We start from the raw sequence: 25,847 nt of genomic DNA on the forward strand, positions 1-25,847 counted from the left end.
GTGTGAGTCATTTTAATAAACCGTTTTGATCATTTATTTTCACCCGGCCCTTCTATTAAAAGTACTCAAAGCGGCATAGCATCTAATAATAAAGCCGAGTCATATAATCGAGAACAGTGTAAGTACAATTAAGAAAGCAGTTTCTGCAGTCTCTAACCGAGAATGCATTATAATATGCAGCCACCGTTTCTTTTTTAAGAAGATATGCCTCCTAGCAGAAAGGACAAGAGATATTACACTTTGAAACTGCCAGCAATAAAACCAGGGGTGTTAGGCACTCTGTGAACATAAAAATGCCTTCGGTTTCTGGTGTAGGAGACGCAAAAAGGAGTCTGGTTAACGTCAGTCTGGGGCATTCCAGAGCAGAAGCGCCACCACAGAAAAGGGGTTCCTCCAGTTTTTCTCTCTCTCCGTCTTGGCTTAATTTACATCACAGGGTGGTTGTAAGGGAGGAGGTGAAACTGGTTTGGCAATATGGGGTATTCCAGAGCCCATATAGAGTCCTTAAGTGGGTTGCCTGTCGGCACACGCGGGTTGCAATTTGGTGCTTCTGTGCATGTGCGAACGCCAAAACCTGGAAGCAACCTGTTCCGGTACTTCTGGGTTTCGGCTGTCCATAACCGGAAAAAACACAACCTGAAGCGTCTGTAACCCGAGGTATGACTGTATTTACATCTCCATGTCAGTCTGTTATCCACATTTGTCATCCGTCTAAAATGCCCATAGTCTTTGTTACTTTACAAGTGAGATTAAAATCCTGCTAATGTTCTCATCTGCTTACAATGGTCTCCTAAACAGATTATATTTTTTTCCCAATACTGTGGTACCTCGGGTTACAGACGCTTCAGGTTACAGACTCCGCTAACCCAGAAATAGTACCTTGGGTTAAGAACTTTGCTTCAGGGTGAGAACAGAAATCGTGCTCTGGCGGCGCGGCGGCAGTGGGAGGCCCCATTAGCTAAAGTGGTGCTTCAGGTTAAGAACGGACCTCCAGAATGAATTAAATACTTAACCCGAGGTACCACTGTAATAATAATAATAATAGCAATAATAAGAATAATGAACCACTACATAAATAGCCAAACAGGTAAAACATCAATACAGTGGTTCCTCGGGTTAAGTACTCAATTCGTTCCGGAGGTCCGTTCTTAACCTGAAACTGTTCTTAACCTGAAGCACTGCTTTAGCTAATGGGGCCGCATGATTTCTATTCTCATCCTGAAGCAAAGTTCTTAACCTGAGGTACTATTTCTGGGTTAGCGGAGTCTGTAACCTGAAGCGTATGTAACCCGAGGTACCACTGTAAAAACAACTGAAGCCAGTGCCACTGTATTTGCCAAGTCAGCTTGTGGGCCAAACCTCTATGTAAAATGATATTCTGTAAATAAAAATATTATCGCTGCACAAAGTACGAATGAGCCTTCCTGTAGTTCCAGGGACTGACTTGCGTTACCTACTGACCCTTTATGAGTCAGCTGGCTTCAGAGCAGGTCAGCAAACCAGGGAGAGCGTTTTTCATCCTGCCGTCCTTTTCTCCTTAGGGAATAGTCCTGCCTACAGAATAGAAGATGCCAACGAAGACACCATTGGAGTCCTGGTGCGTCTGATCACAGAGAAGAAAGGTGAGCCTTGCGCAGGAAAGAGGGGGGCCGGGGACCTTTGCTTTATCCGTTCGTTATGGGTGGTCAAAGTCCCTCCTCCTTGAGTCCCGTTCATTGGCAAGCTCAGTGCCAGAGCCTCTGCCTGCATGTGTGGGAATGTTCAGGGTGGCAGGAGAGGATATATTGTTTATTAATATCCTTCCCAACTTGCGCCAGCAAGTTCCTTTACTTAGCAGAGCTTACATTCCCCTTTACACAGCAGAAAACTTGTTGCAAGTCTTTACAGAAGATTGGAAGAAGTACCGTATTTTTCGCTCTATAGGACGCACCAGACCCTAGGACGCACTGGACCATAGGAGGGGGAGAACAGGGGGAAAAAAATTTCTTGTTCTCCCCCTCTAAAACAAGGTGCGTTCAAGAGCAGGTCAGGGAACAACGCAACAGCAACAGCAGGTCAGGGAACAGCCTTGCCTCTGCCCCCCGAGCTTGTGGGGCTGGCGGTGGGGGGAAGCGCTGCTTTCCCCCACCGCCAGCCTCAAAGATCCCTGAAGCCTTTGGAGCGCAGCTGCACTCCAAAGGCTTGAGGCTTCGGGGACATCCTTTGTAGCCTCCGCAGGGCAGTGCAGCCACCCCAAAGCTAGAACAGCGAGACGGAGGGCTGTGAAAGCCTGCATTCGCTCCATAGGACGCACACACATTTCCCCTTCATTTTTGGAGGGGGAAAAGTGCGTCCTATAGAGCGAAAAATACGGTATATGAATTATTTGAAGAGCAACTGTAATCAACAAATTACGCTAGTAGGACTACAAGAAGTTTTGTAAGGAGAAATATACAAAGTGTTACAAAGTAGAAAAAGATAAGAGATATTGGTTATGAGTTTGAAATGTAATAGGGAAGATAAGAAATGCATACTGAGAGATTAGATTGGAAAATTTTCAGACAGGATTGATGGAAGTCAAAAATTTGAATAAGATGTAAAAGTATGTTTAATTACTGTTGTAAATGATATGTTAAAAAAAACTAATTACAATTATATTTAAAAGGGGGGGGGGAGAAAACTTGTTGCAAACTCGTGTGAGTTTCTTAAGACAATACGCAATTCAGTCTGGCTTGCCCAGGCTGAAATGTGTTCTAATATTTTCCTGGTAAGAGCCCTTGAATCCCTCCTGAAAGAATAAAGACACCACAGTCTTACTCGTAAGTAACAAAAAGAAAGTTTACTCGGGATCAGGCAGAGCACAGTGAGATCCCTGAAAGCAGCCTTTAGGCTTAAAGTTACAAGCATATGCAAACAGGTTTACCCCATATGTGGGTTGACCTAGTGACTGCAGTTAGCAGTCCTGAAAGTTCGCAGGACGAAAGGAAGATGGAAAAGAGAGAGACGGGCAGCATGGCTTGGCCTTTTCCCAGGTCTGGAAAGGTCACGCCCACCCACTAGGTAAAGGTAAAGGTACCCCTGCCCGTACGGGCCAGTCTTGACAGACTCTAGGGTTGTGCGCTCATCACACTCTAGAGGCCGGGAGCCAGCGCTGTCCGCAGACACTTCCGGGTCACATGGCCAGCGTGACGAAGCTGCTCTGGCGAGCCAGCACCAGCGCAGCACACGGAAACGCTGTTTACCTTCCCGCTAGAAAGCAGTACCTATTTATCTACTTGCACTTAATTGTGCTTTCGAACTGCTAGGTGGGCAGGAGCTGGGACTGAACGACAGGAGCTCACCCCGCCGCGGGGATTCGAACCGCCGACCATGCGATCGGCAAGTCCTAGTCGCTGAGGTTTTACCCACAGCGCCACCCACGTCCCACTAGTCACATGCAAAAGGAAGGATGCTCCAGCCCAGGAGGAACAGGAAGTTTCAACTGGCTGGACCAAACATTCCCCTGCAATGACCACTCTAGGAAAACAAGGAATGTTGCACTTGTCTGCTCTCAGTGGATTACATACCACAGCAGGCAGAAGGTCCCCAGGTCCAATCCCCAAAGGCATCTCCGGCAGAGTTGAGAGATGATGCCCTGCCTGCAACCCAGGAGAGCCAGGGCTGAGCTAGATGCACCATGGCGCTGTGGTCTAAACCACAGAGCCTAGGACTTGCCGATCAGAAGGTCGGCGGTTCAAATCCCCGCGACGGGGTGAGCTCCCGTTGCTCAGTCCCTGCTCCTACCAACTAGCAGTTCGAAAGCACACCAGTGCAAGTAGATAAATAGGTACCGCTCCGGTGGGAAGGTAAACAGCATTTCCGTGCGCTGCTCTGGTTTACCAGAAGCGGCTTAGTCATGCTGGCCACACGACCCGGAAGCTGTACGCCGGCTCCTTCGGCCAGTAAAGCGAGATGAGCGCCGCAACCCCAGAGTCGGCCACAACTGGACCTAATGGTCAGGGGTCCCTTTACCATTTACCTTTAACTCCCTATACAAGTCCTGCTGCTTCCAAAGGGATGCTTGAAATTGCTAAATTTCTCAGGTGCGTCACACCCGGTTTTTAAAATGCTGGACTCCTGTAGCTCTCTTGAAGGGATACAAGGGGGTTTTCCATGTGGGGTGGGCAGTGCCAGATTTACGTATAAGCTGAACAAGCTATAGCTTAGGGCCCCAATCTCTTGGGGGCCCCCAAAAAAATTTAAAGGGGAAAAAACCTGGATGCACATTTCCAAAATAGAAGATAAAAAAATAAAACCTACATGCAGCAACAGTGTTTTGTGTTGTTTAGGCTCCTAGGATGTAAGTCATGGGCCCTGCCTGCTAGCCTGCTCCCTAAAATATCACTGGTTTGCTCCTTTCTATATATAGGGTGCCTACATTCTGCATGTGCAAATGGCTTTAGATACCTATTAGGTCCATAAATCACCATATAGCATCTATTCAGAATGAAAAACAGCAACAATTTGTTGTTGACGAAGGACAACTGGACATATAAAGGGCCCCATTGCCTTCAGTAGCTTAGGGCCTCATCAAACCTCAATCCGGCCCTGCCCCTACTGTCCCGTGGACTGAAATGGTACAAGCCAAAATTAGGTCGCCCACCTTAATGAGGACTAGTGGGCTTGCTAGGCTTCGTGTTGCACCAATGACTCTCTTCCTCCTCCTTTTTCACCTCCTCTTCAACGGCTCTGCTTTATTTCCCCTCCCTGTCCCTCTCATTTGCTGCCAACAGAGAACGCCGCAGTCTTGGAGGAGATGCTGAAAGATTATCACAGCAAGCAGGTCTTGCAGCCCACCTATAAGCCCGTCAACAAGTAAGAAGGATGGCTTTTTCTTTGCTCAATTGATCGTTTTATTACGGACCAGTAGTTTCAAAAATTAGCTAAAATACAAAATTGTAAAAGCAAGAGTGAATGAATGAATGAAACTTTATTTGCGTCAGCCATCGCCCACGGCAACGAAAGAACATTGCGATATACACAGAACAAAATAGTTGATTATATAAAAGCAAGATATCTGGATCTTTTTCCTCTCCCGCTGCCCCCTATCATCGCCCCCTCCCCTCATTAGAGAAACGGGGCCATTTATGTGAACAGTTTGGACTACAAAGAGATGGCCCCCTATCTAAAAAGAGAGAATCATATAAGCTCCCCTCCCATGGCTTGCCGGTGCGGCTGAGCTATAAACAGGTAGCCCTGTTTAGGGAAGTTTTAATGTTTGACCTTTTATCATGTCTTTAAAATTCTCTTGGGAACCACCCAGAGTGGCTGGGGAGACCCAGCCAGCTGGGCGGGGTATAAATATTATTATTATTATTATTATTATTATTATTATTATTACTCATCTTAAACTTTGCTAAATGTAACTGCATCTTAGTACAGTGGTGCCTCGCAAGACGAAATTAATTCGTTCCGCGAATTTTTTCGTCTAGCGAAGTTTTCGTCTTGCGAAGCACAAAATCCCATAGGAATGCATTGAAAATCAATTAATGCGTTCCTATGGTCAAAAAAAGTCCAAACAAAGCCAAATTTGGTACAACAAAAGTTTATTAAGTGCTCTTTAAAGTCACACATACTGTAAAGAGCATTTCAAAATTCAAACCCAGAATTTTTTTTTAAAAACAGCAGAGTGGCCCAATGGTCACAGAAAATCATAAAAATGCAGGGGGAAAAACACAAGCTTCCAGATTCTTGCAAACCCCTCCCCAACTGTTCCCCCACCCACCCAGCACACAGAAATTCAAATCCAAATTTTTTTTAAAAAAACAAATCCCTCCCCAACACCAAGTCCTTGAATTCCAAACACCCCAACCCAAAATCCAAAACCCCCCAAAAAAGTTTTAAAAGCTTAACTTACCAAATGGCTGCAAAAGAAGTTTTGGAAAGCTTCAAAAATCACCAAAGTCTTTAAAAACCTCAAAAAAGGCTACTATGTACACTGCGTTCTATGAGTTGCTCCTCGAAGTCAAGTCGCAACTATATTAACGGTGTTAAGAAAAAGGAAACAAACTTGCAAGATGTTTTCGTCTTGCGAAGCAAGCCCATAGGGAAATTCGTCCTACGAAGCAGCTCAAAAAACGGAAAACCCTTTCGTCTAGCGAGTTTTCCGTCTTGCGAGGCATTCGTCTTGCAGGGCACCACTGTAATTTATTTTTTTCAACTGAATATGCTCTATGTGTTGTTTGCATGGTTGTGTGTTGGTTTGTACGTATCTTGTGAGAGGCTCCCTGGGTGATGATATTATTATTATTATTATTATTATTATTATTATTATTATTATTATTATTATTATATTACTACTACTACCCAGGGAGCCTCATGACTGGGGACTAGACACAGTTCCTCTCTCTGACTGCTGCATCATCCTGTATTTTTATGGTGTGAACTGCCCAGAGATCTACGGGTGAAGGGCGGTATACAAATAATAATAATAATAATAATAATAATAATAATAATAATAATAATAATAATATTGGTTCTCAACAACCAGATTCACCCATTACATTTTTTGCCCACGATGCAACAGATCGAGGAATAGGGCGGCGCAGACACTGAAAAAGGATGTAATATTAAGTTGAACCTCTATGGGACCACCTCTCCTGGTCTGCCCCACAGAGGACCTTAAGGTCCATGAATAACCATAGTTTAGAGGTCCCGGGCCCTAAGGAAGTCAGACTATCCTCCAGCAGGGCCAGGGCCTTCTCAGTGATGGCTCCGACCTGGTGGAATGTTCTGGCCCAGGAAACCAGGGCCCTTCAGGATTTAACCTCCTCCTGTCAGGCCTGTAAGACAGAGCTATTCCGCCTGGCTTTTAATTTGAATTTAGCCTGATCTTTTATTTCCCTTCTTTTCCTTCCCCCTCCCCTTTTTATGAAGATCACCCGCTCTGAGACCCCACAGCTAATTCTGCCCTGGCCTCCTTGCCAGCCCAAGTAGGACCAATTCAGCCAGCTAGCCCTGGGGATTATCTACTGCTTATTTCCCCTAAATTGATTTTTCAATTTTCAATTTTATTGTTATTCATGTTTTTATACTGTATTTTATGCTGCTTTTATAATTACCGGTAAGTGTTTTAAATTTGTGGTTAGCTGCCCTGAGCCCGGTTTTTGAACCGGGAAGGGCGGGGTATAAATAAAAATTTATTATTATTCTTAGGAGTCAAACCTTAGAATTGTAGAAACTGAAGGGAACCCCAAAGGTCATCCAGTCCAACCCCTGCCATGAAGGAGTTGATGGAGTGATTCCTGGCGTAACACGATCAAGTTGGGTGTTGAACCTGTGGGGTGACCTTTGAGGGGGTCTCTGTTCTCTCCTCTAACGGTGGTCCTTTCCCTCTCTCACCCCCTACCCCCCACTTAGGCTTCATCTCCTGCCTCAGTTGCCCCACATCTGCAGGCACCAGCACCACCTGCACACAGTCCAAGGCTTGGCCACCCGCCCGGGCCCCACCTGCACCCGGTGCAGCCAGAAGAAGTGGCCAGAGGTGCTGCCCTCGGCAGAAGCCACGCCTGCCACCTCCATCGCTCCTGGCAGCGCCACCACGAAACTCGCGAAGCCCGGAGGCAAGACTGGCAGGCCGGGAGAGATCACCATCCTCTCCGTGGGCAGGTGAGTCACGGAACAGGCTGCTCCACACTTTGCGATTGTACCGTGCGAAGCTCAGGCACTTGGTGTCCCGGGAACTACCATTTTGTTCAAGTCAAGTTTCTAGTCCATAAGATTGCAAAGGCAGCCCTCGAAGCTACAAGGCCCTGCTGCGTTTCCTCCTGAAGGCAGCTCTGAATTCCCTATGCTCGGATCAGGGCCACCCTAGGGAAAACAGCACGGGAACAGGCCTTTTGGGTGGTGGCTCCCTGTCTCTGGAATGATCTCCCCAGAACTCAGTATAAAAAAATACATCTATACATCTTTCCTTTCTCCTCCTGTGATGGAATGCCTATTTGGGGACTTCCCTGGCTTTTTTCTGGCCCATGTAGGACCAGTTTGGAAAGTTAGCCTTGGTGAAGATTTGACGTTTTCATCCCCAAAAAGTTTTTGATTTGAGTTTCCATTGAAATGAGGCTGTGTTTTAATGTTTAAATGTTGTATTTGAATCTTGTTTTTAAGTTGTATTTCAATCAATTTGTTTTTGTATCGGGTGTTAGCCGCCCTGAGCCCGGTTTTGACGGGGTATAAATAAAATTAATTATTATTTATTATTATATACACACACCAAAGGGGCACCATTGAGGCTCCCAGCCTGTGTGTATGTACACAGATGTGCATGGGTGAATCTTTGACCAAACTGGGCCAAACTGGGTCTTTGACCCGGGTGAAATAAAGCCCATTTTCAACCCCTGGTTCGCACAGACAAGGGGCCGCTGACTCTGCTTCCTGCACTCCCCAGCCCTGCCTTTCCTGGCCAACTGCAGAGCGTGACAACCACCTTACCTTTCTATGTATATAGCAAGATAAGATACGCCATTTTGTTTTGTTTCATGGGCCAGGTTCCGCGTGGCTCGTATCCCCGAGCAGAAGCCCAGCCCCTCGGAAGTGAAAACCGTTTCAGAGAGCGTGGGGGCCGAGCCTGCCGAGCCCCCCTATGCCTGCCTCGTCCCGGAGGAAAAGCCACTGGTCAGCAACGGAGTGAAGCCGAAATGGCTTACGACGGCAGACGGCCGACAAGAGGTGAGTGGGAGAGGCTGGGAAATCTCTAGCACCGAACACGCGCTCTCTGGACCGAGGTCCTTAGAGCCTGCGAGGCTCTTTTCTGAGAGAAGCTGGTCTGATTTAAGGAAATTTCTGCCCTCCCTTTTGGCAACAAGGAGGAAAAGTCCCTTGAGGCAGCTTCTAGATGAAAAGGCAGGAACGCAGGAAGACAATAAACGCTTTAAAATGGCTCGAACAGCAGTAAGAAAGGAACGCAGAATGACCAGGTTGTTTAAAAAGGACCGTGATGGAGCAGGAGGGAAAACTAATAAGAATTAAGAGTCCTGGTGAAATTTCCTGTCTATTTGTGTGTCACTGGTTGATTGATTGATTGATTGATTGATTGATGCCTTCTTTAAAGACATATCTATCTTGAAAAGAAGCCAACCGAGGTTTCTTTCCCCCTTGCAAATTATTATTATTGCTGTTGTTATTATTATTATTATTTTATACCCCGCACATCTGGCTGGGTTTCCCCAGCTACTCTGGGCGGCTTCCAACCAAATATTAAAAACAATACAGCGTCAAACATTAAAAACTTCCCTAAACAGGGCCGCCTTCAGTTGTCTTTTAAAAGTAAAATAGTTGTTTATTGCCTTGACAACTGCTGGGAGGGCGTTCCTGGGGAGGGCACAGTTTGTTGTTGTTTAGTTGTTTAGTCGTGTCCGACTCTTCCTGACCCCCTGGACCAGAGCACGCCAGGCACTTCTGTCTTCCACTGCCTCCCGCAGTTTGGTCAAACTCATGCTGGTAGCTTCGAGAACACTGTCCAACCATCTCGTCCTCTGTTGTCCCCTTCTCCTTGTGCCCTCCATCTTTCCCAACATCAGGGTCTTTTCCAGGCAGTCTTCTCTTCTCATGAGGTGGCCAAAGTCTTGGAGCCTCAGCTTCAGGATCTGTCCTTCCAGTGAGCACTCAGGGCTGATTTCCTTCAGAATGGAGAGGTTTGATCTTCTTGCCGTCCATGGGACTCTCAAGAGTCTCCTCCACCACCATAATTCAGAAGCATCCATTCTTCGGTGATCAGCCTTCTTTATGTTCCAGCTCTCACTTCCATACATCACTACTGGGAAAACCAGAGCTTTAACTATATGGACCTTTGTTGGCAAGGTGATGTCTCTGCTTTTTAAGAACAGTTACAGATAGGTAGCCATGTTGGTCTGCCATAGTCAAAACAAAAAAAAATTTTTTCCTTCCAGTAGCACCTTAAAGACCAACTAAGTTAGTTCTTGGTATGAGCTTTCGTGTGCATGCACACTTATCTGTTATCTGAAGAAGTGTGCATGCACACGAAAGCTCATACCAAGAACTAACTTAGTTGGTCTTTAAGGTGCTACTGGAAGGAAAAAAAAATTTTTTTGTTTTAAGAACAGTAAAACTGTTCCTAACAGAGATGAGATTTCCTGAACCAGAAGAGGCCTATTATACTCATCTCGATTTCTAGATAAGATGGGAGTCCAGATTTACCCACAGTATTGATCTCCAGGGGTGGGAAAACCGTGGCCCTCAAAGTGTCAAGGAACCATAGAATTGTGGAGGTGGAAGGGACCCGGGGGTCATCTAGTCTGACCCCCTTCAAAGTTGTTGGACTCCCAACTTCCATTAACCCCAGTCGGCGTGAGCAATGGCAACATCTGGAGGGCCCTGGGTTCCCCATTGGTGGCATAGATCAGAGGCAAGGAAGCTTTGTCAAGGTGGGGGCCACATTGCCTTCTGGACAAGGTTCTGGGGGCCACATGCTGGGCCCAGAGGCAAAATGGATGGAAATCTTACCTTTGCACAGCAGGAATCAAAGAACCATAGACTTGTGGAGTTGGGACCACAGGGGTCATCTAGTCTGACCCCTTGCAATGCAGGAATCTTTCACCCAACCCGGAACTCAAACCCACAACCCTGAGATTTAGACTCTTATGCCGGACCGACTGAGCCGTTGGGTGGGTTTGAGTTTCTGTATACACAGAAACCCCATTCTAATCTGCCATTGCTCTTCAAACTCAACAAAAATATGTGCATTGAGTGCAAAGTAGACCTCTTGAGGGGCATGGCCTGAGAGTCCCAAGGGCCAGGTGGAGACGCCTGCAAGGGCCACTTTTTGCCCCTGAGCCTGAGGTTCCCATCCTTTGGGCAGCTGATGCAGTAAAACCTCAGAGAAGCACAACAAGGAGAAAGAGGGGAGGTTCTTGCTCAGGCATAGGGAAACTCGGCCCTCCAGATGTTTTGGAACTACAACTCCCATCATCCCTAGCTTACAGGACCCCAGTGGTCAGGGGTGATGGGAGTTGTAGTCCCAAAACATCTGGAGGGCCGAGTTTCCCTATGCCTGTCCTTGCTCCGGGGAGGTCCAGCTCTCCTCCCAAGCCCAGAATCTCATGAGCTGCCCAGAACCTCCACTGCGGCGGGCAGAAGTAGGTGACCCAGCAGCCCTGTAATTCTGTTGACGTTTGCCACAGACAGCCTAGTTTGCAAAACAAGAGATGACTAAGGCCGACGCTTGGGGAGACAGAGGGAGAGGAGCTATGCTGCCAGCCAGGCTGAATCGCCCGTGACACCGTTTGGAGTGTTATCGCACAAATTAAATGCCGTGCAATTTCCAGAGCAGCAAAGAGGAGCCTGGAGAGAGGCGCTTAGCTTCAGGCTGGGGGTGCGAGTCCGAGAAGCCGCGTGGAGAGCAGCTCAAAAGGAGACGGACATATTCTTACGTACGCCTCCCTCGCTCTCTGGAACGGTGTCGGCTGCTTTCTGCAAGGTTCCCAAATCTCTGCATGATGAGATTTTGTCCTTGGAGGGTCCACAGCTGAACCCCTTCCCCCTGAATTCTAAGCGCCGGTCTCCCCTGCACACCTGGGTGGAGGTGATGGGTACACAGAGCATCGCCCTATATAGCCCTTTTGAACCTCAGAAGAAACAGTTCCCTTCCAGTGATAGCCGTAGCTAGAATTATTTTTTTCCTTTCTAAGCAGATGCTGGCTCAGTCCTCTGCCCACGTGCAGAGTGTCTTTCGTACAGACTCTTAAGCCATAGAAGGCTGGGTTTTTTTAATTATAATTGTTTATTAATTTTGACATATTAATTATCATTCCTACAACAAAACTTCACTTCTTACACAATCTTTTTGGACTTTCCTCAGCCCTTCTGATGGTCCTCCATTCTTATCACTTATTCTGCATTTCTTAAATTCTTATTGCCTTTAATTATCTTAACCAACATTCCCCCTCGTTACCTTTTTTGTGTGTGTGTGCAATATTTCAAATAGTCCACCTTACAAAACTTCTCGCAAACCTACAAGCGTAAATTTATCCCAGTCTTCTGTGAATCTCTGGTCCCGCAGATTTCAAATTCTTCCTGTTAATTTATCTAATTCTGCATAGTCCATCAGTTTCATCCTCCAATCTTCTTTTGTCGGTAGTTCTTCTTGCTTCCAATTTTGTGCCAATAATATTCTTGCTGCCGTCATTGCATATAGAAATAATTTACAATCCTTTCTTTTTTATATCATCTTCTAGAAGGCCAATTGCCCCAGATTGGCTCGGACACCCTTTTAAAGAAAAGTAACCATTAAATCACAAACAAAGGGTTGGGAACTGCAGGCACGGAGCCCAAATGCGGCCCTCCGAGTCTCCCTGCCTGGCCCTCAGGACTGTCCTCCTGCCACTCTGCCTGACCAGGCCACGCCCCCTCCCCAGGCCACGCCCCTCACTGACCCAGATTCACGCCTTCCTTGAGAGTGCAGGTCTGGCTGGAAATGTGTCCTTCTGCTCTGCCTTTTGCTGTCTCAGATGTAGGATGGAGAGAGAGAAAAACGAATGTTATTCGAGGCTACATCCGCAGAAGTCTAGTGTCCAGGTCAAGGGAAGTTCTAGTCCTAGCTCTACCTCTCTTTCAAATCAGAACCAGTGAAGGCGGTGAAGGTCCTGTGTGAGTGTCTGGAGGCGGTTGGAGGATGGATGGCAGCTAACGGATTGAGGTTGAATCCTGACAAGACAGAAGTACTGTTTTGGGGGGACAGGGGGCGGGCAGGTGTGGAGGACTCCCTGGTCCTGAATGGGGTAACTGTGCCCCCAAAGGACCAGGTGCGCAGCCTGGGAGTCATTTTGGACTCACAGCTGTCCATGGAGGCGCAGGTCAATTCTGTATCCAGGGCAGCTGTTTACCAGCTCCATCTGGTACGCAGGATGAGGCCCTTCTTCATGTGGGACATGCCTTACACTGCAGCAGGACCGGATTTAGGTTTGAGGAGGCCCTAAGCTACTGAAGGCAACGGGGCCCTTTATGTGTCCAGCTGTCCTTTGCCAACAACAAATTGCTGCTGTTTTTTGTGTTGAATATATGCTATATGGTAATTTATGGACCTAATAGGAATCTCAAGCCATTTGCACATAACAACATTTGTATTTTATCAAAGTACCGTATTTTTCGCTCTATAACACGCACCTGACCATAACACGCACATCGTTTTTAGAGGAGGAAAACAAGGGAAAAAACATTCTGAATGAAACAGTGGATGTATCATTTTTGTGCTTCATGCTGTGGCCATGGACATGTGATCTGATGGTGAATTTGGGGTGACCCAATGCAAAAATCCTGAGAATTCCTGTGGATCCATGCTTTGTAACCACGTTTTTGCACCATTGCAGCCCCAGGCAACAGTGGGTGCGTGATTTTTCTGGTGCAGGCTGTAGCCATGGACATGCTATGTGATCTGATGGTGAATTTGGGGTGACCGAATGCAAAGATCCTGAGGATCCCTGTGGATCCATGCTTTGTAACCACATTTTTGCACCATTGCAGCCCCAGGCAACAGTGGGTGCGTGATTTTTCTGGTGCAGGCTGTAGCCATGGACATGCTATGTGATCTGATGGTGAATTTGGGGTGACCGAATGCAAAGATCCTGAGGATCCCTGTGGATCCATGCTTTGTAACCACGTTTTTGCACCATTGCAGCCCCAGGCAACAGTGGGTGCGTGATTTTTCTGGTGCAGGCTGTAGCCATGGACATGCTATGTGATCTGATGGTGAATTTGGGGTGACCGAATGCAAAGATCCTGAGGATCCCTGTGGATCCATGCTTTGTAACCACATTTTTGCACCATTGCAGCCCCAGGCAACAGTGGGTGCGTGGTTTTTTTGGTGCAGGCTGTAGCCATGGACATGCTATGTGATCTGATGGTGAATTTGGGGTGACCCAATGCAAAGATCCTGAGGATCCATGCTTTGTAACCACATTTTAAATGGAGAGCGAAGGAAAAACAAAGAAGGGACATGAGGTGGTGTGCAGAGAAGCAGCTGGCTAAGAATGCAGGAGAGGGATTTAACGGGAGGGAGAAAAGAAAGGCAAACGTTTCCCCCCACCCCAGCCATTTCTTTCTTTCTTTCTTTCTTTCTTTCTTTCTTTCTTTCTTTCTTTCTTTCTTTCTCCCTCTCTCTCTCTCTCTCTCTCTCTCTCTCTCTCTCTCTCTCTCTCTCCCTCCCTCCCTCCCACCCTCTCTCTCTCTCCCTCTCCCCCAGCAGCACCGGAGCACAGAGAGGAAATAGAAGGAACACAGTCTGCTTTCCTCTCTGCTTGCCTGGAGGGGAGGGGCTTTCCCTGCTCTTTGTTCCGTTTCAGCAAACACAGCAAGGAAACAGAGGAGGGTGGGCAGTAAGACCCTGAGGCAGAATGCAGGAAAGCAGCCACTTCCTCTTTTCAGATTTCCCTTCTCCGTGAAGCGCGATTTGATTTTTGCCTGATTTTTCGGCTCCAGGGACCACACATTCGCTCAATAACACGCACACACATTTCCCCTTCCTTTTTAGGAGAAAAAATCTGCGTGTTATAGAGGGAAAAATACGGTAATTGCTGAACTGAAATAAAATTAAGAAGCATATTCATAGTGAAATAATTATTAAGCTCTAACATAAAATGATTTTTTAATTTATAACAAACTTAATGATGCAAACACAGTGGCATTTGGCAATAACAAAAGTTCTTTTAAACACTCATAATCTAGTCTCTAGAAATGTGCTATAACATGAAATAATAATAGGTGTAAATATAGGATGCAAACTACTAATAATGATAAATAGCAGAATGCAGGCACCCTATATATAGAAATGAGGAAACCAGTGATATTTTAGGGAGCAGGCTAGCAGGCGGGGCCCATGACTTACATCCTAGGAGCCTACACAACACAAAACACTCTTGCTGTATGTAGGTTTTATTTTATTTGTTTGTTATCTTATATTTTGGAATGTACATCCAGGTTTTTTTTTCCTTTAAATTTTTTGGAGGGCCCCAAGAGAGTGGAGCCCTAAGCTATAGCTTGTTTAGCTTCTACGTAAATCCTGCACTGTGCTGCAGCCACAGATCCTCACCTGTTTGTGGGGATGGTGGGGTGGAGAGCACGCAGACACCAGCTCTGACTGCAGCCTCGTTCGTTCGTTTTCCAGGACAGCCCGTTCATTGTTAGGCTCGGGGAGAGCAACCTGGTTATCTGAAGGTAATCCGCCAGCTTCTAGCTCCCTGCCAACAGCTTCTCAGGGGTGATGGGTCAGCTGCCAAGTCCAATGTATCTTTTGCTTCTGGTCATCTTCTTCAGTTCTGGTGCTTCGGAGAGCAGGGCTGTGCTGGGCTTTGTTTTCCCCTTTGCGGGTTACCTGGGGGCGCCATTCTAGGCAAATAGAAAACGGCTGAGAAACAGCTTTCTGGTGGGGTTTACTTGCGTGTCAAGGTCCCCAAGACACCCACCAATAAAAGCACAATTGACGCATAATTTTGTTTCAGGTTTTTGGCATAATTTTTGGCCACAACTTTATTAAAATATAAGCAATGTGAGTGGTTGCTTAGGCATTGGTTGCGACTATCTGTGGGATGCGGGTGGCGCTGTGGGTTAAACCACAGAGTCTAGGACTTGCCGATCAGAAGGTCGGCGGTTCGAATCCCTGCGACGGGGTGAGCTCCCGTTGCTCGGTCCCTGCTCCTGCCAACCTAGCAGTTCAAAAGCACGTCAAAGTGCAAGTAGATAAATAGGTACCGCTCCGGCGGGAAGGTAAACGGCGTTTCCGCGTGATGCTCTGGTTCGCTAGAAGCGGCTTAGTCATGCTGGCCACATGACCCGGAAGCTGTACGCTGGCTCTCTCGGCCAATAAAGCGAGATGAGCGCCGCAACCCCAGAGTTGGCCATGACTGCCTTTACCTTTTATTGGACACAGACAGTAAAAGTCTCAGGGTGGAAGGCAAGTAGATTGGGCTGCCTTGGTTTAAGTCTCCTGTTAAAGGGGTTAAAGGAAGGGGTGGAATTATCAGGAAAACATGCTTTTGCATGTCAGCTGCCAAAGACTGGCGGGTGCTGCGAAATCCTCTTATGGCAAATGCTTGTTAAATATTCAGACATTCAAGTTGTTCTGGGTGACCTGCGAGGCAAATCTGTTCAGCTCTTCCCTATTCTCTGCCTTTCCTTTCCTCTGTGGATTTCTAGCATTGGCTTCCTTTTTTAAAATGTTAATTTATGTGCCAAAAAAGTTGCAAGCAGAACATAAAGGAAAGAAACGACGAGTCAGGCATTTAAACCATAAAGCGCCACAGCCTGGAGGGACAAAAGTACAATGTTATAGCGCAGATCGCTATGCAAATAATAAAGAAAGTATTAATTAACTCATACAAAGATTCTCTTTACAAATAATAACGATTTATAAAAGTAATAGTATTCTCCACTTGTGAGTTCCATTATTATTGAGAACAAAGGTTCTATGAGCCAGACATCTGTTTATATTGGTGGCACTGAAAATGCCGCAGTATTTGTGTGAGAAGTAAAATCATGCCTTATTAGGGCATGTTGAATTTTTTAACTTTAAAATTCCAAAAATGAAGGCTGCTAAAAAGTTGTAACGTGATTCAAAAGGTATTTTGGTTAAATTAATATAATTTAGGTTTGCTCTGTAAGTAAAGTTGCATGGGAGTAACTGAAAACAATTGCCAAGTGCTTGCAGGTTTATTACATACTAATATCATTTTTACTTATTATTCTTTAGCGTTGCCTAGCATTTTCAGAAGGCGAAATAAAAGTTCTTTGGTTTTCCGAAAGCAGTGTGCTTCTTCACCAGACGTAGACTTGCCAAGCTACATGTTGTCCAGGCACAAAAATAATAGCAGATTTGAATCCCCCACACCCAGAAACGTATTTGAAGACCCCCGAAGAAATTTGCAAGTGTTAAGTTTCACCCCCTAAAATGACACACAGTGATGCCATATATAAGGGGCAGGGAACGGTCATTCGAGCTCTGCCCTTTGGATCAGTGTATCCCAAACTTTGGTCTCCAGATGGTTTTGGACTACAACTCCCATCATCCCTAGCTAGCAGGACCAGAGGTCAGGGATGATGGGAATTGTAGTTCAAAAACAGCTGGGGACCCAAATTTGGGAAACTCTGCTTTAGAGATTTCTAGCGTATACAGTCATACCTCGGATTGAAGTAGCTTCAAGTTAAGTATTTTCAGATTGCGCTCCGTGGCGACCCAGAAGTAATGGAGCACGTTACTTCCGGGTTTCACCGCTTGCGCATGCGCAGACGCTAAAAATGATGTCACACGCATGCGTGCAAGTGGCAAAACGTGACCCGCACACGTGCAGACGCACAGTCGCGCCTTACATTTACTTCAGGGTGCGAACGGGGCTCCAGAATGGATCCCGTTCGTATCCAGAGGTACCACTGTACAGTTGTACCTTGGCTCCCCAACGCCTTGGGAGTCGAACGTTCCGGCTCCTGAACGATCGAAAACCGGAAGTGAGTGTTGCGGTTTTCTCTCATTCTTTTGAAAGCCGAAAGTTTGACGGGGCTTCCTATTGGCTCCAGGAGCTTCCTGCAGCCAATCAGGAGCCGCGCTTTGGTTTCGGAATGTTTCAGAAGTCAAACGGATTCTGTGCAAGGTACCATTTCAAGGAGGGCCAAATTCTGCCATTTGCCTCCCGCCGACCTCACCGTCCTCTCTCCCACCTTTGCAGGTGATCATCTGACTCCAAGCCGCCGCGACGCAGATGGGACATTGGATCAAGGGGAGGCCTCCGGCCGAACAGCCATCACCCGAGGCTTGCGAGCGCTGGGCGCTGAAGAAGGTGAAGGACTGCCCTCGTTTCCCCCCCACCTTGCTCTTGGGAAACCGCCAGCAGAGCCATGGGGCAGGCCCTCCATGGTGTAACGCCGTCCGTGCCACCTGGAGAGTCGAACTCTGGAAGACACTTTTGGCATTGCAAAGACTCTCCCCTGCCCTTTCCCCCCCCCCTGCGCAAGGACCTAAGGGAAGCAACGCGGTGGGGGCTGGAGGGGAGGGGCTCCTTTCGGCCGCCAAACTTGGAATACCACTACATGCGCGCTTTTGTTTACATGGCATGGAATCAGCTCTCTAGCGCCAGCCAGGCTGGGTAGGCTTCTGAACCGTGAAAAATAGTTTTTTGGGGTTGTTTTTTTCCCCCAGGGGTGAAAATCCTCCATAGATCTAACACAGGGCCAAATTCTGCTGCTGAGGAAATAGATGCTTTAGAAGTTTTTCGCTTTCCCGAGCTGCTGTGCAGGATCCGGTCGTGAGGGCATAGGGTTTTCTCAGCACCAAACCAGCAATATTTGCTTTAGTTTCTTTGTGTTGTATCGTGCCTTTCCTCCCAGGAAGTTAAGGCGGCAAACGTGGTTCGTCTCCACCTGTTTTAGACTCACAACCAAGCAGAGATGGCGGTCTGGCCCAAGGTCACCCAGTGGACTGAGTGGGGATTCGAACCCTGGTCTCCCAGGTCTTAGACTTGGCGCTACAGCACACCTTTCTGCCACTGGGGGAGGGGAGGCGTTCATCCCTACGATTCCCCAGCTGCCCCCTAAGTAGCTATTATGGTAGCTCGGTGCAGTTATGAAACGGGTTTCCTCCAATGTCATGCGCACCCCCACAAGACGCAAGCATCAGTGGTGTGGCCCGGCTCCTGCCTCCCTCATGTCGCCCTCATTTTAATGGGGGGGGGCTTTATTTAGAGAGCAATCTATTGCTCTCCTGGTACTGATCGAAAGAGAGCGCTTGTTTTTGTGTGTGTCTGGAAACGCCCTTGGGGCCTGATCCACGGGAAGCCCCTCCATGCAAATGCCATTAACCCTGCTACCCAGGGCCTGTCTGCTCAGCAGTAAGCCCTGCTGAATTCAATGGGGCTTACACCCAAGTAAGCGCCTACATAGGGTTGCAGGCTCGAGCGCTTGTCTGGTCCCCGGCCACGTCGGTGGGGCTGGAGAGCCTTTCTTGTGGGTCGTGCCCATCAAATCGTAGAATGGTAGAGTCGAAGGGAACCAAAGGGCCTCTTTGTGAGCAAACGCTGTTCCCGTGTTCGGGAACATGAGGAGGTGGGAAAACAGACTCTTGTCTTTCCTCCCGGGAGACAGGTGTGCAGGTAAGGTCTTGCTTTCGCCCCACCTGGTCCTTTCATCTCGCAACACCTGTTAACGCACCTGGGTTCGTCACCTTGGTCCTCGGAAGTCCCAAGATTGTGCAGACGTTTCTGGAATAGTTCCGTCTAGCTCAGCCTCCTGTCTCCAGGCGCAGAATCACTGCAATGGTAGAGTTGGAAAGGATCCATAGGGGCCATTTAGTCTGACCCCCCTGCAACCCGGACGCCTCTAGAAAGCTCACAAGCAAGAGAAAGCCCCCTTCTCCTCCTCTTAGTCTCCCAGCTTCTGGAGGTAGAAACCAGCAACCGATGAATCTCTCTCTGTTCCGAAAACCCCTCTCTGTCAGGGAGAGACGACTTCGGCCATGCCTGGATTCCAGCTTCCAGTGTCCCTGAATCATTTTGGCGGGGGCATTTGGGAGCTGGGGGGGTCTCCAACAACTTCTGGAAAGCCCTGGGTTCCCCACCACTGCATTACCAGAGAGTGCGCACGCATATGCGTGCAGGTTTAGCGATGCTCATTATTTAAAGGTTCTGCATGGGGGAAACGGTGGCCAGGATGAAAACGCAGCTCATTCCAATTTGCATGATTCCCTCTTCCTCAGATTAATTTATACCGCTTGGGCCAGGTGCGAGGGAAGGGGGGCTTGAGAGAGTGCTGAAAGTTGTTTAAGAATCCCCTCTGGCTTCTTAGCAGGCATTCCCACACTTTGACAGCAATGAGGACTAGACACTTGTTCTTGAAAAAGAAAGAAAAGGGTTCTGTCATTCTGAATGGAGGAGCAAAGCAACATCTCCAGAAATTGAATTCCACGTTCTTTCTTTTTCTCTGGATTTAGAAGATCCCACTTTTGGATTAAAATAAAGAGCAGAACGAGCATTAAATATGAGCTTCCGATTTAAAACAGACACTATAAGCAAGAGCCAGTGAGATCAACAACAAAAATGTAGTCTACACACTCAAATTTACCCTTGGGCAATGTGTACAAGCTAAAGGTACCCTCATGAGCTTGGCCATGTTGCTAGACCTCAGCGTGTGGGGCAGGTAGCGCCTTAGAAACATGCTGTCTTTGGGTTCCTAAAACGGCAGGCTAGGAAATAGGGTGCGTCTCAATTTTCTGCTGCTAATCTGGGGGTGGACTAGATGACTCTTGGGGTCCCTTCCAACGCTACCATTCTAAATCCCACAGAGGAACTGAAAGGGGGCAGGGGGGCAGTTTGAACATCCAGGTCATAGTGGGCACCCGGCAGCCAGACTGAGCCCTGGTACCTTTTAGGAATCAAATGTTTCGGGCCCTTGGTTGTGGAAACATCATTTGCTAAACCTTGAGGCTGGCAGATTCCAGCTGTTTTCCGTCCAGCTGTTTACAAACAGTCTACTTCTCTTAACCCAGCTCATCAGCCAACACAGCTTTTTTTCTGTTATCTGTCATTATTATTATTATTAATTTTTTTCTACATCAAAATGTTATTTATGTGGGCAAAGCAGGGGGAGGAGGGGGAACTTCTGACCTCCTCAAAGCAGCCAGCCCTCTCCCCCCCAGCGCAGTCTCTGCCCCTTGTCTTATTTATTTTATTGATGGTTTGTGGTGTTTTGTCGGGGAGAGAAGGTTGGGGGGGTCTTTTATGTTAAGGGTGTTATTGGTGGCTTTCAAGCCTGTGGGTTTCGTTTCTGTACATTGATAAATAAAAGCAATCTTGAAAGCGAAATTGCTGTGGGCTGTTTTCCCCTTCCCACCCACCTTGTTTCTGCTGCTTATGGGCAAACTGCCCCTCACTGATTTGGGGGAAGCTGCCAGGGAGAGAAAAAAAAGGTGGCCAGACCAGGAACAACGGGCATATCTCCTAAAATCCAAGGCCAAACACCTCTGGGACTATCACCTGGCCCTTAGTACAGGGCTTAGGAGTCTCCAGGCTTTGGGCCAAATTTGCCCCAGATTTCTTTGGGTCACACACAGCTGCCCTGTGAGTAGTAGAGTAGCTGTTTTGGAAGGCGACAATCAGGCATCCGCACAACATGACCAGTCCAACCAGGTTGATGTTGAAGAATCATTGCTTTGACACTGGGGATCTTTGCTTCTTCCAGTACACTGGCATTAGTTTGCCTGTCTTCCCAAGTGATGTGTAATATTTTTTGGAGACACCGTTGATGGAATTTTTCGAGGAGCTGGAGATGGCATTTCTAAGTGGTCCATGTTTCACAAGCATACAATAAGGTTGGTAGAAATGGAGAGAGAGAGAGAGAGAGAGAGAGGGAGAGAGAGAGAGGGAGGGAGGGAGGGAGGGAGGGAGGGAGAGAGAGAGAGAGAGAGAGAGAGAGAGAGAGAGAGAGAGAGAGGGAGGGAGGGAGGGAGGGAGGGAGGGAGAGAGAGAGAGAGAGAGAGAGAGAGAGAGAGAGAGAGAACAACCCATCAGCTTCCATTAAAAGCTCCATTAAAAGTTTTAATTTAAACACTGAAGTCAGACATCACCTTGCCAACAAAAGTCCGTATAGTTAAAGCTATGGTTTTCCCACTAGTGATGTATGGAAGTGAGAGCTGGACCATAAAGAAGGCTGATCGCCGAAGAATTGATGCTTTTGAATTCTGGTGCTGGAGGAGACTCTTGAGAGTCCCATGGACTGCAAGAAGATCAAACCTCTCCATTTTGAAGGAAATCAGCCCTGAGTGCTCACTGGAAGGACAGATCGTGAAGCTGAGGCTCCAGTACTTTGGCCACGTCATGAGAAGAGAAGACTCCCTGGAAAAGACCCTGATGCTGGGAAAGATGGAGGGCACAAGGAGAAGGGGACGACAGAGGACGAGATGGTGGGACAGTGTTCTCGAAGCTACCAGCATGAGTTTGACCAAACTGTGGGAGGCAGTGGAGGACAGAAGTGCCTGGTGTGCTCTGGTCCATGGGGTCACGAAGAGTCGGACACGACTAAACGACTAAACAACAACAACATGAAAATATGCTCCAAGGTAGGAAGTGGGGTGAGATTTTCACACCATTGCCTAATGATGGTGAGTGTTTACCCTTCTAGGTTTGAAACAGGCATCTCCTCGTGACCATAAAGACTTATAAAATCAAGCCCCGTCATACTACAGCAATACGATTTAAGGGTACATGGCTGTCTGCAGACATCAAGGAATTTTCCAACACAAAATTGATGCAGATAGCAACTCCAAACCAAGGAGGGTATGTTGTGAACAGCCCTGAGATCTACAGATGAAAGTGTTTTTTTTTCCTGGGGGGACACATACCCCTAAATATTCCGTGAATCTTTGTACTTTTATCCATTTACTGTATTTATTTTCCCCGATTTGAACAATAAAATGGTGCTTTTCTTGAGTCAAAATGAGAGTACCCCTAAACATTTTTTAAGGGGAAAAAAGCACTGGTGGTATACAAATTTAATTAATAATAATAATAATAATATATCGCTGAAAATTAGGGCTGCCATATGTCCGGGCTTTCAGTGGCGGAATTGTTCAACATCTTTCAGGTTTTCCTAAGAAAAGCTCAACAAAACAAATGAAAAGAAAAGCTCAACAACTTTCGGGGTGTCCTGGTTTTTATTTTTTGAAATATGGCAACACTGCACAGTGGCCGTATCATGCCTCAACTAGACGTCTCCATCATTGCCCTTCCAGCATCAGAAAATGCCTTCCTGCAAAGACCCAATAGACCCGAAACATCCATTTCTGCTGGGGCAAAAGGAGTTTCCCACGTGCAGTGCATAGCGAGTCCTGGCAATCAGTTGGTCATCTGCATGGGGGGAAATTCTATGACGCTATGAAATGGGTACCTTGATGTCATGGTGATTGACAAGGTGCGTGGCCTGTGGTGAACAGGGGAGGGGAAGGATCCAGCCCACTGCTCTCAAGCGGACCTGTTTCCAGAGCTGGAAACCATTTCTACACAGCCTCTCACCCCCTGCTCTCTATTCCCTGGCCAGGCAAGCGAGAGACATTAGCAGAGCTCACTATCTCATCCCAGCCAGGCAAAAACACCCAAGAAAGGTGCAAAAATAGCAGAGGTATAAGTTGTTTATTGTTGTTGTAAGAATTTTAAGGTCTCAAACATAGACTAAATGCGCACATTTTTAAATATATGAACCATGTGTCTGAAATAGTTTGGGAGACGAAGCCTGAAGCCATTTTGACTCTCCCAATGACCCCAAATATTCCTCTGCAGTGAGGGAGGAAAATGGGGAAAGCCTCCCCATTGTCTTTTGCTTACAAATCCTGTCTTAAGGGCGCATTGGTGTATGAATAGGGTGAGCCTGTGACCTGGACTCAGGAACTAAAGACTGCATTACCTGATTGCATTACCAGGCTGCCCAAGTAATGCAATCAGGGACCATTATTAGGTATCCTGGCAGGTGGGATTTCTGTTGTAGACCACCTCCTTCTGTGATAACAAAAAAAAAAATTTTCCCTTCCAGTAGCACCTTAAAGACCAACTAAGTTAGTTCTTGGTGTGAGCTTTCGTGTGCATGCACACTTCTTCAGATAGTATCTGAAGAAGTGTGCATGCACACGAAAGCTCATACCAAGAACTAACTTAGTTGGTCTTTAAGGTGCTACTGGAAGGAAAAAAATTTTTTTTTGTTTTGACTATGGCAGACCAACACGGCTACCTATCTGTAACTGGTCCTTCTGTGATGTCTGCATGATTTTTTTGGGGTGGTCTTGGGCTACAGGGTAGGCAATTTCAAGAGTCTATAGAAGGGCTTGCGCACCACTGTTCAGGTTCTCTTTCTTCCTGCATGTGGTGAGTGGGGACCCTGTTGCAACAGTTTATTTTCCTTCAGTAACGATCAGGTTTACTAGCTGCTTTGCTTCTCAGTATACACTGTTATTTTCCTCCTACCAATAGGGAACCCTCAAGGACTCTATGTGGGCTCTGGAATACCCCATAAGGGAAAGGGAGCAGTTTTTTCTTTTAACATTATTATTAAGGAATGTCCCTATTTTCATTGGAGAAATGTTGGAGGGTAAGAGAGGGCGGTTTCTCCGCAGCAGAGAGAGCATGCGGCAGCTAGACTGATGACTGGGAGCAGCCGCCGAGACCACATAACACCAGTCCTGAAAGACCTGCATTGGCTCCCAGTACGTTTCCGAGCACAATTCAAAGTGTTGGTGCTGACCTTGAAAGCCCTAAATGGCCTCGGCCCAGTATACCTGAAGGAGTGTCTCCACCCCCATCGTTCTGCCCAGACCCTGAGGTCCAGCTCCGAGGGCCTTCTGGCAGTTCCCTCACTGCGAGAAGTGAGGTTACAGGGAACCAGGCAGAGGGCCTTCTCGGTGGTGGCACCCACCCTGTGGAACGCCCTCCCACCAGATGTCAAGGAAATAAACAACTATCTGATGTTTAGAAGACATCTGAACACAGTCCTGTTTAGGGAAGCTTTTAATGTTTGATGTTTTAATGTATTTTTATAATCTTTTATTTGGAAGCCTCCCAGAGTGACTGGGGAAACCCAGCCAGATGGGGGGGTATAAATAAACAATTATTATTATTATTATTATTATTATTATTATTATTATTATTATTATTATTTAATTAATAGAAGTTTGTAGGGAGGTAAAAAGAAACTATATAAGAAATATGCAACTGTGCGGTATAAGATAATTGATAAAGTACAGTGAGATTAATTGGAAGTCATTTTTAATTTCTTTATAAGTTTTATAATTGCTTTCAGTATCGGGAGTATAAATGATGTTAGCTATATTAATTTTCTTTTTTCTTATATTGTGGTTGTTTGTTTGACTTTTCTATTAATTATTTGTTTGTTTGATTATATGTTTGTTTGTTTGTTTTCCCATAAATGTATTTATTTTAAATCAATAAATATATACTAAGAGAGAGAGAGAGAGAGAGAGAGAGAGAGCGCCCAGGACCTTTGGCTCCCAGCTCCACGTTGCGTCTGCAGTTTCTGCAGCCCACATTGCAGGAGTCGCCCCTCCCCAGGGGAGCCCAGCCTGCAGCAAGAGTCAGGAGCAAACAAAACAAAACAAAACACAGCAGCAACTTTCTGGGCATCCTCTCCCCTTTCTAAAAAAAGGACAATCTCCTCAGCTGACTCTGCTGCTTTCTGAGCAGAGCTGGAGGTTTTGAAGGGGACCTTGTCCTGGCGCAGGTTGTCTCTATATTTAGCTGCACCGCATGAACGTCAAGCGACCGGCCGCAGCTGCGTGGCGCTCTGGGCCTGGCCTGAGCCTGGCTTTTCCGCTTCTGCCTGCCTGCGGCCTCACAATGGGAATCGCTGGTCGGCGGCTGCTGCGTCACCTGCCCTCCAAGTGACCTCAGGCCAGGCTGGACCGGGACATTCGCAGGGAAAATGCTTGTTTATAAACCCCTCTGCTGCACCACAAATCCAACTCAATGGTGTTACGTTGCAAAATGTCGATCGCTTCTCCTACCTGGGCAGTTATCTTTCCACAAGGGCCGACACTGATGCTGAAATTCAGCACCACCTGAGCTCTGCGAATGCGGCTTTCTTCCGATTGAAGTGCAGAGTGTTTGACGACCGGGATATTCACAGGGAAACCAAAATACTTGTTTACAAAGCCATTGTACAGTGGTACCTCAGGTTACAAACACTTCAGGTTACAGACTCCGCTTACACAGAAATAGTACCTCGGGTTAAGAACTTTGCTTCAGGATAAGAACAGAAATCACGCTCTGGCGGCGGGAGGCCCCATTAGCTAAAGTGGTACCTCAGATTAAGAACGGACTTCTGGAACGAATTAAGTACTT

General features: G+C 47.0%; 1 protein-coding gene across 8 annotated transcripts in view; it reads left to right on the forward strand.

Moving 5' to 3' along the window:
• The window catches only part of RELT (RELT TNF receptor), an 86,920-nt gene extending 66,110 nt beyond the window's left edge, over window positions 1-20,810 (forward strand). For 5 of the 8 annotated variants that reach the window (XM_083609973.1, XM_083609976.1, XM_083609975.1 and 2 more), the window contains 6 exons: window positions 1,542-1,622; window positions 4,752-4,833; window positions 7,378-7,626; window positions 8,505-8,685; window positions 15,134-15,183; window positions 17,685-20,810. In XM_083609973.1, coding sequence (XP_083466099.1) covers window positions 1,542-1,622; window positions 4,752-4,833; window positions 7,378-7,626; window positions 8,505-8,685; window positions 15,134-15,181 — 641 coding nt within the window. In that variant the 3' untranslated portion in view covers window positions 15,182-15,183; window positions 17,685-20,810. The remainder of the gene's footprint in view (window positions 1-1,541; window positions 1,623-4,751; window positions 4,834-7,377; window positions 7,627-8,504; window positions 8,686-15,133; window positions 15,184-17,684) is intronic. The other 3 variants (XM_083609974.1, XM_083609979.1, XM_083609980.1) reach the window with 1 other exon arrangement.
• Window positions 20,811-25,847: the final 5,037 nt, after the last annotated feature.

The sequence above is a fragment of the Podarcis filfolensis genome (genome assembly GCF_964270895.1).
Source record: "Podarcis filfolensis genome assembly, chromosome: 4".
Taxonomy (NCBI): domain Eukaryota; kingdom Metazoa; phylum Chordata; class Lepidosauria; order Squamata; family Lacertidae; genus Podarcis; species Podarcis filfolensis.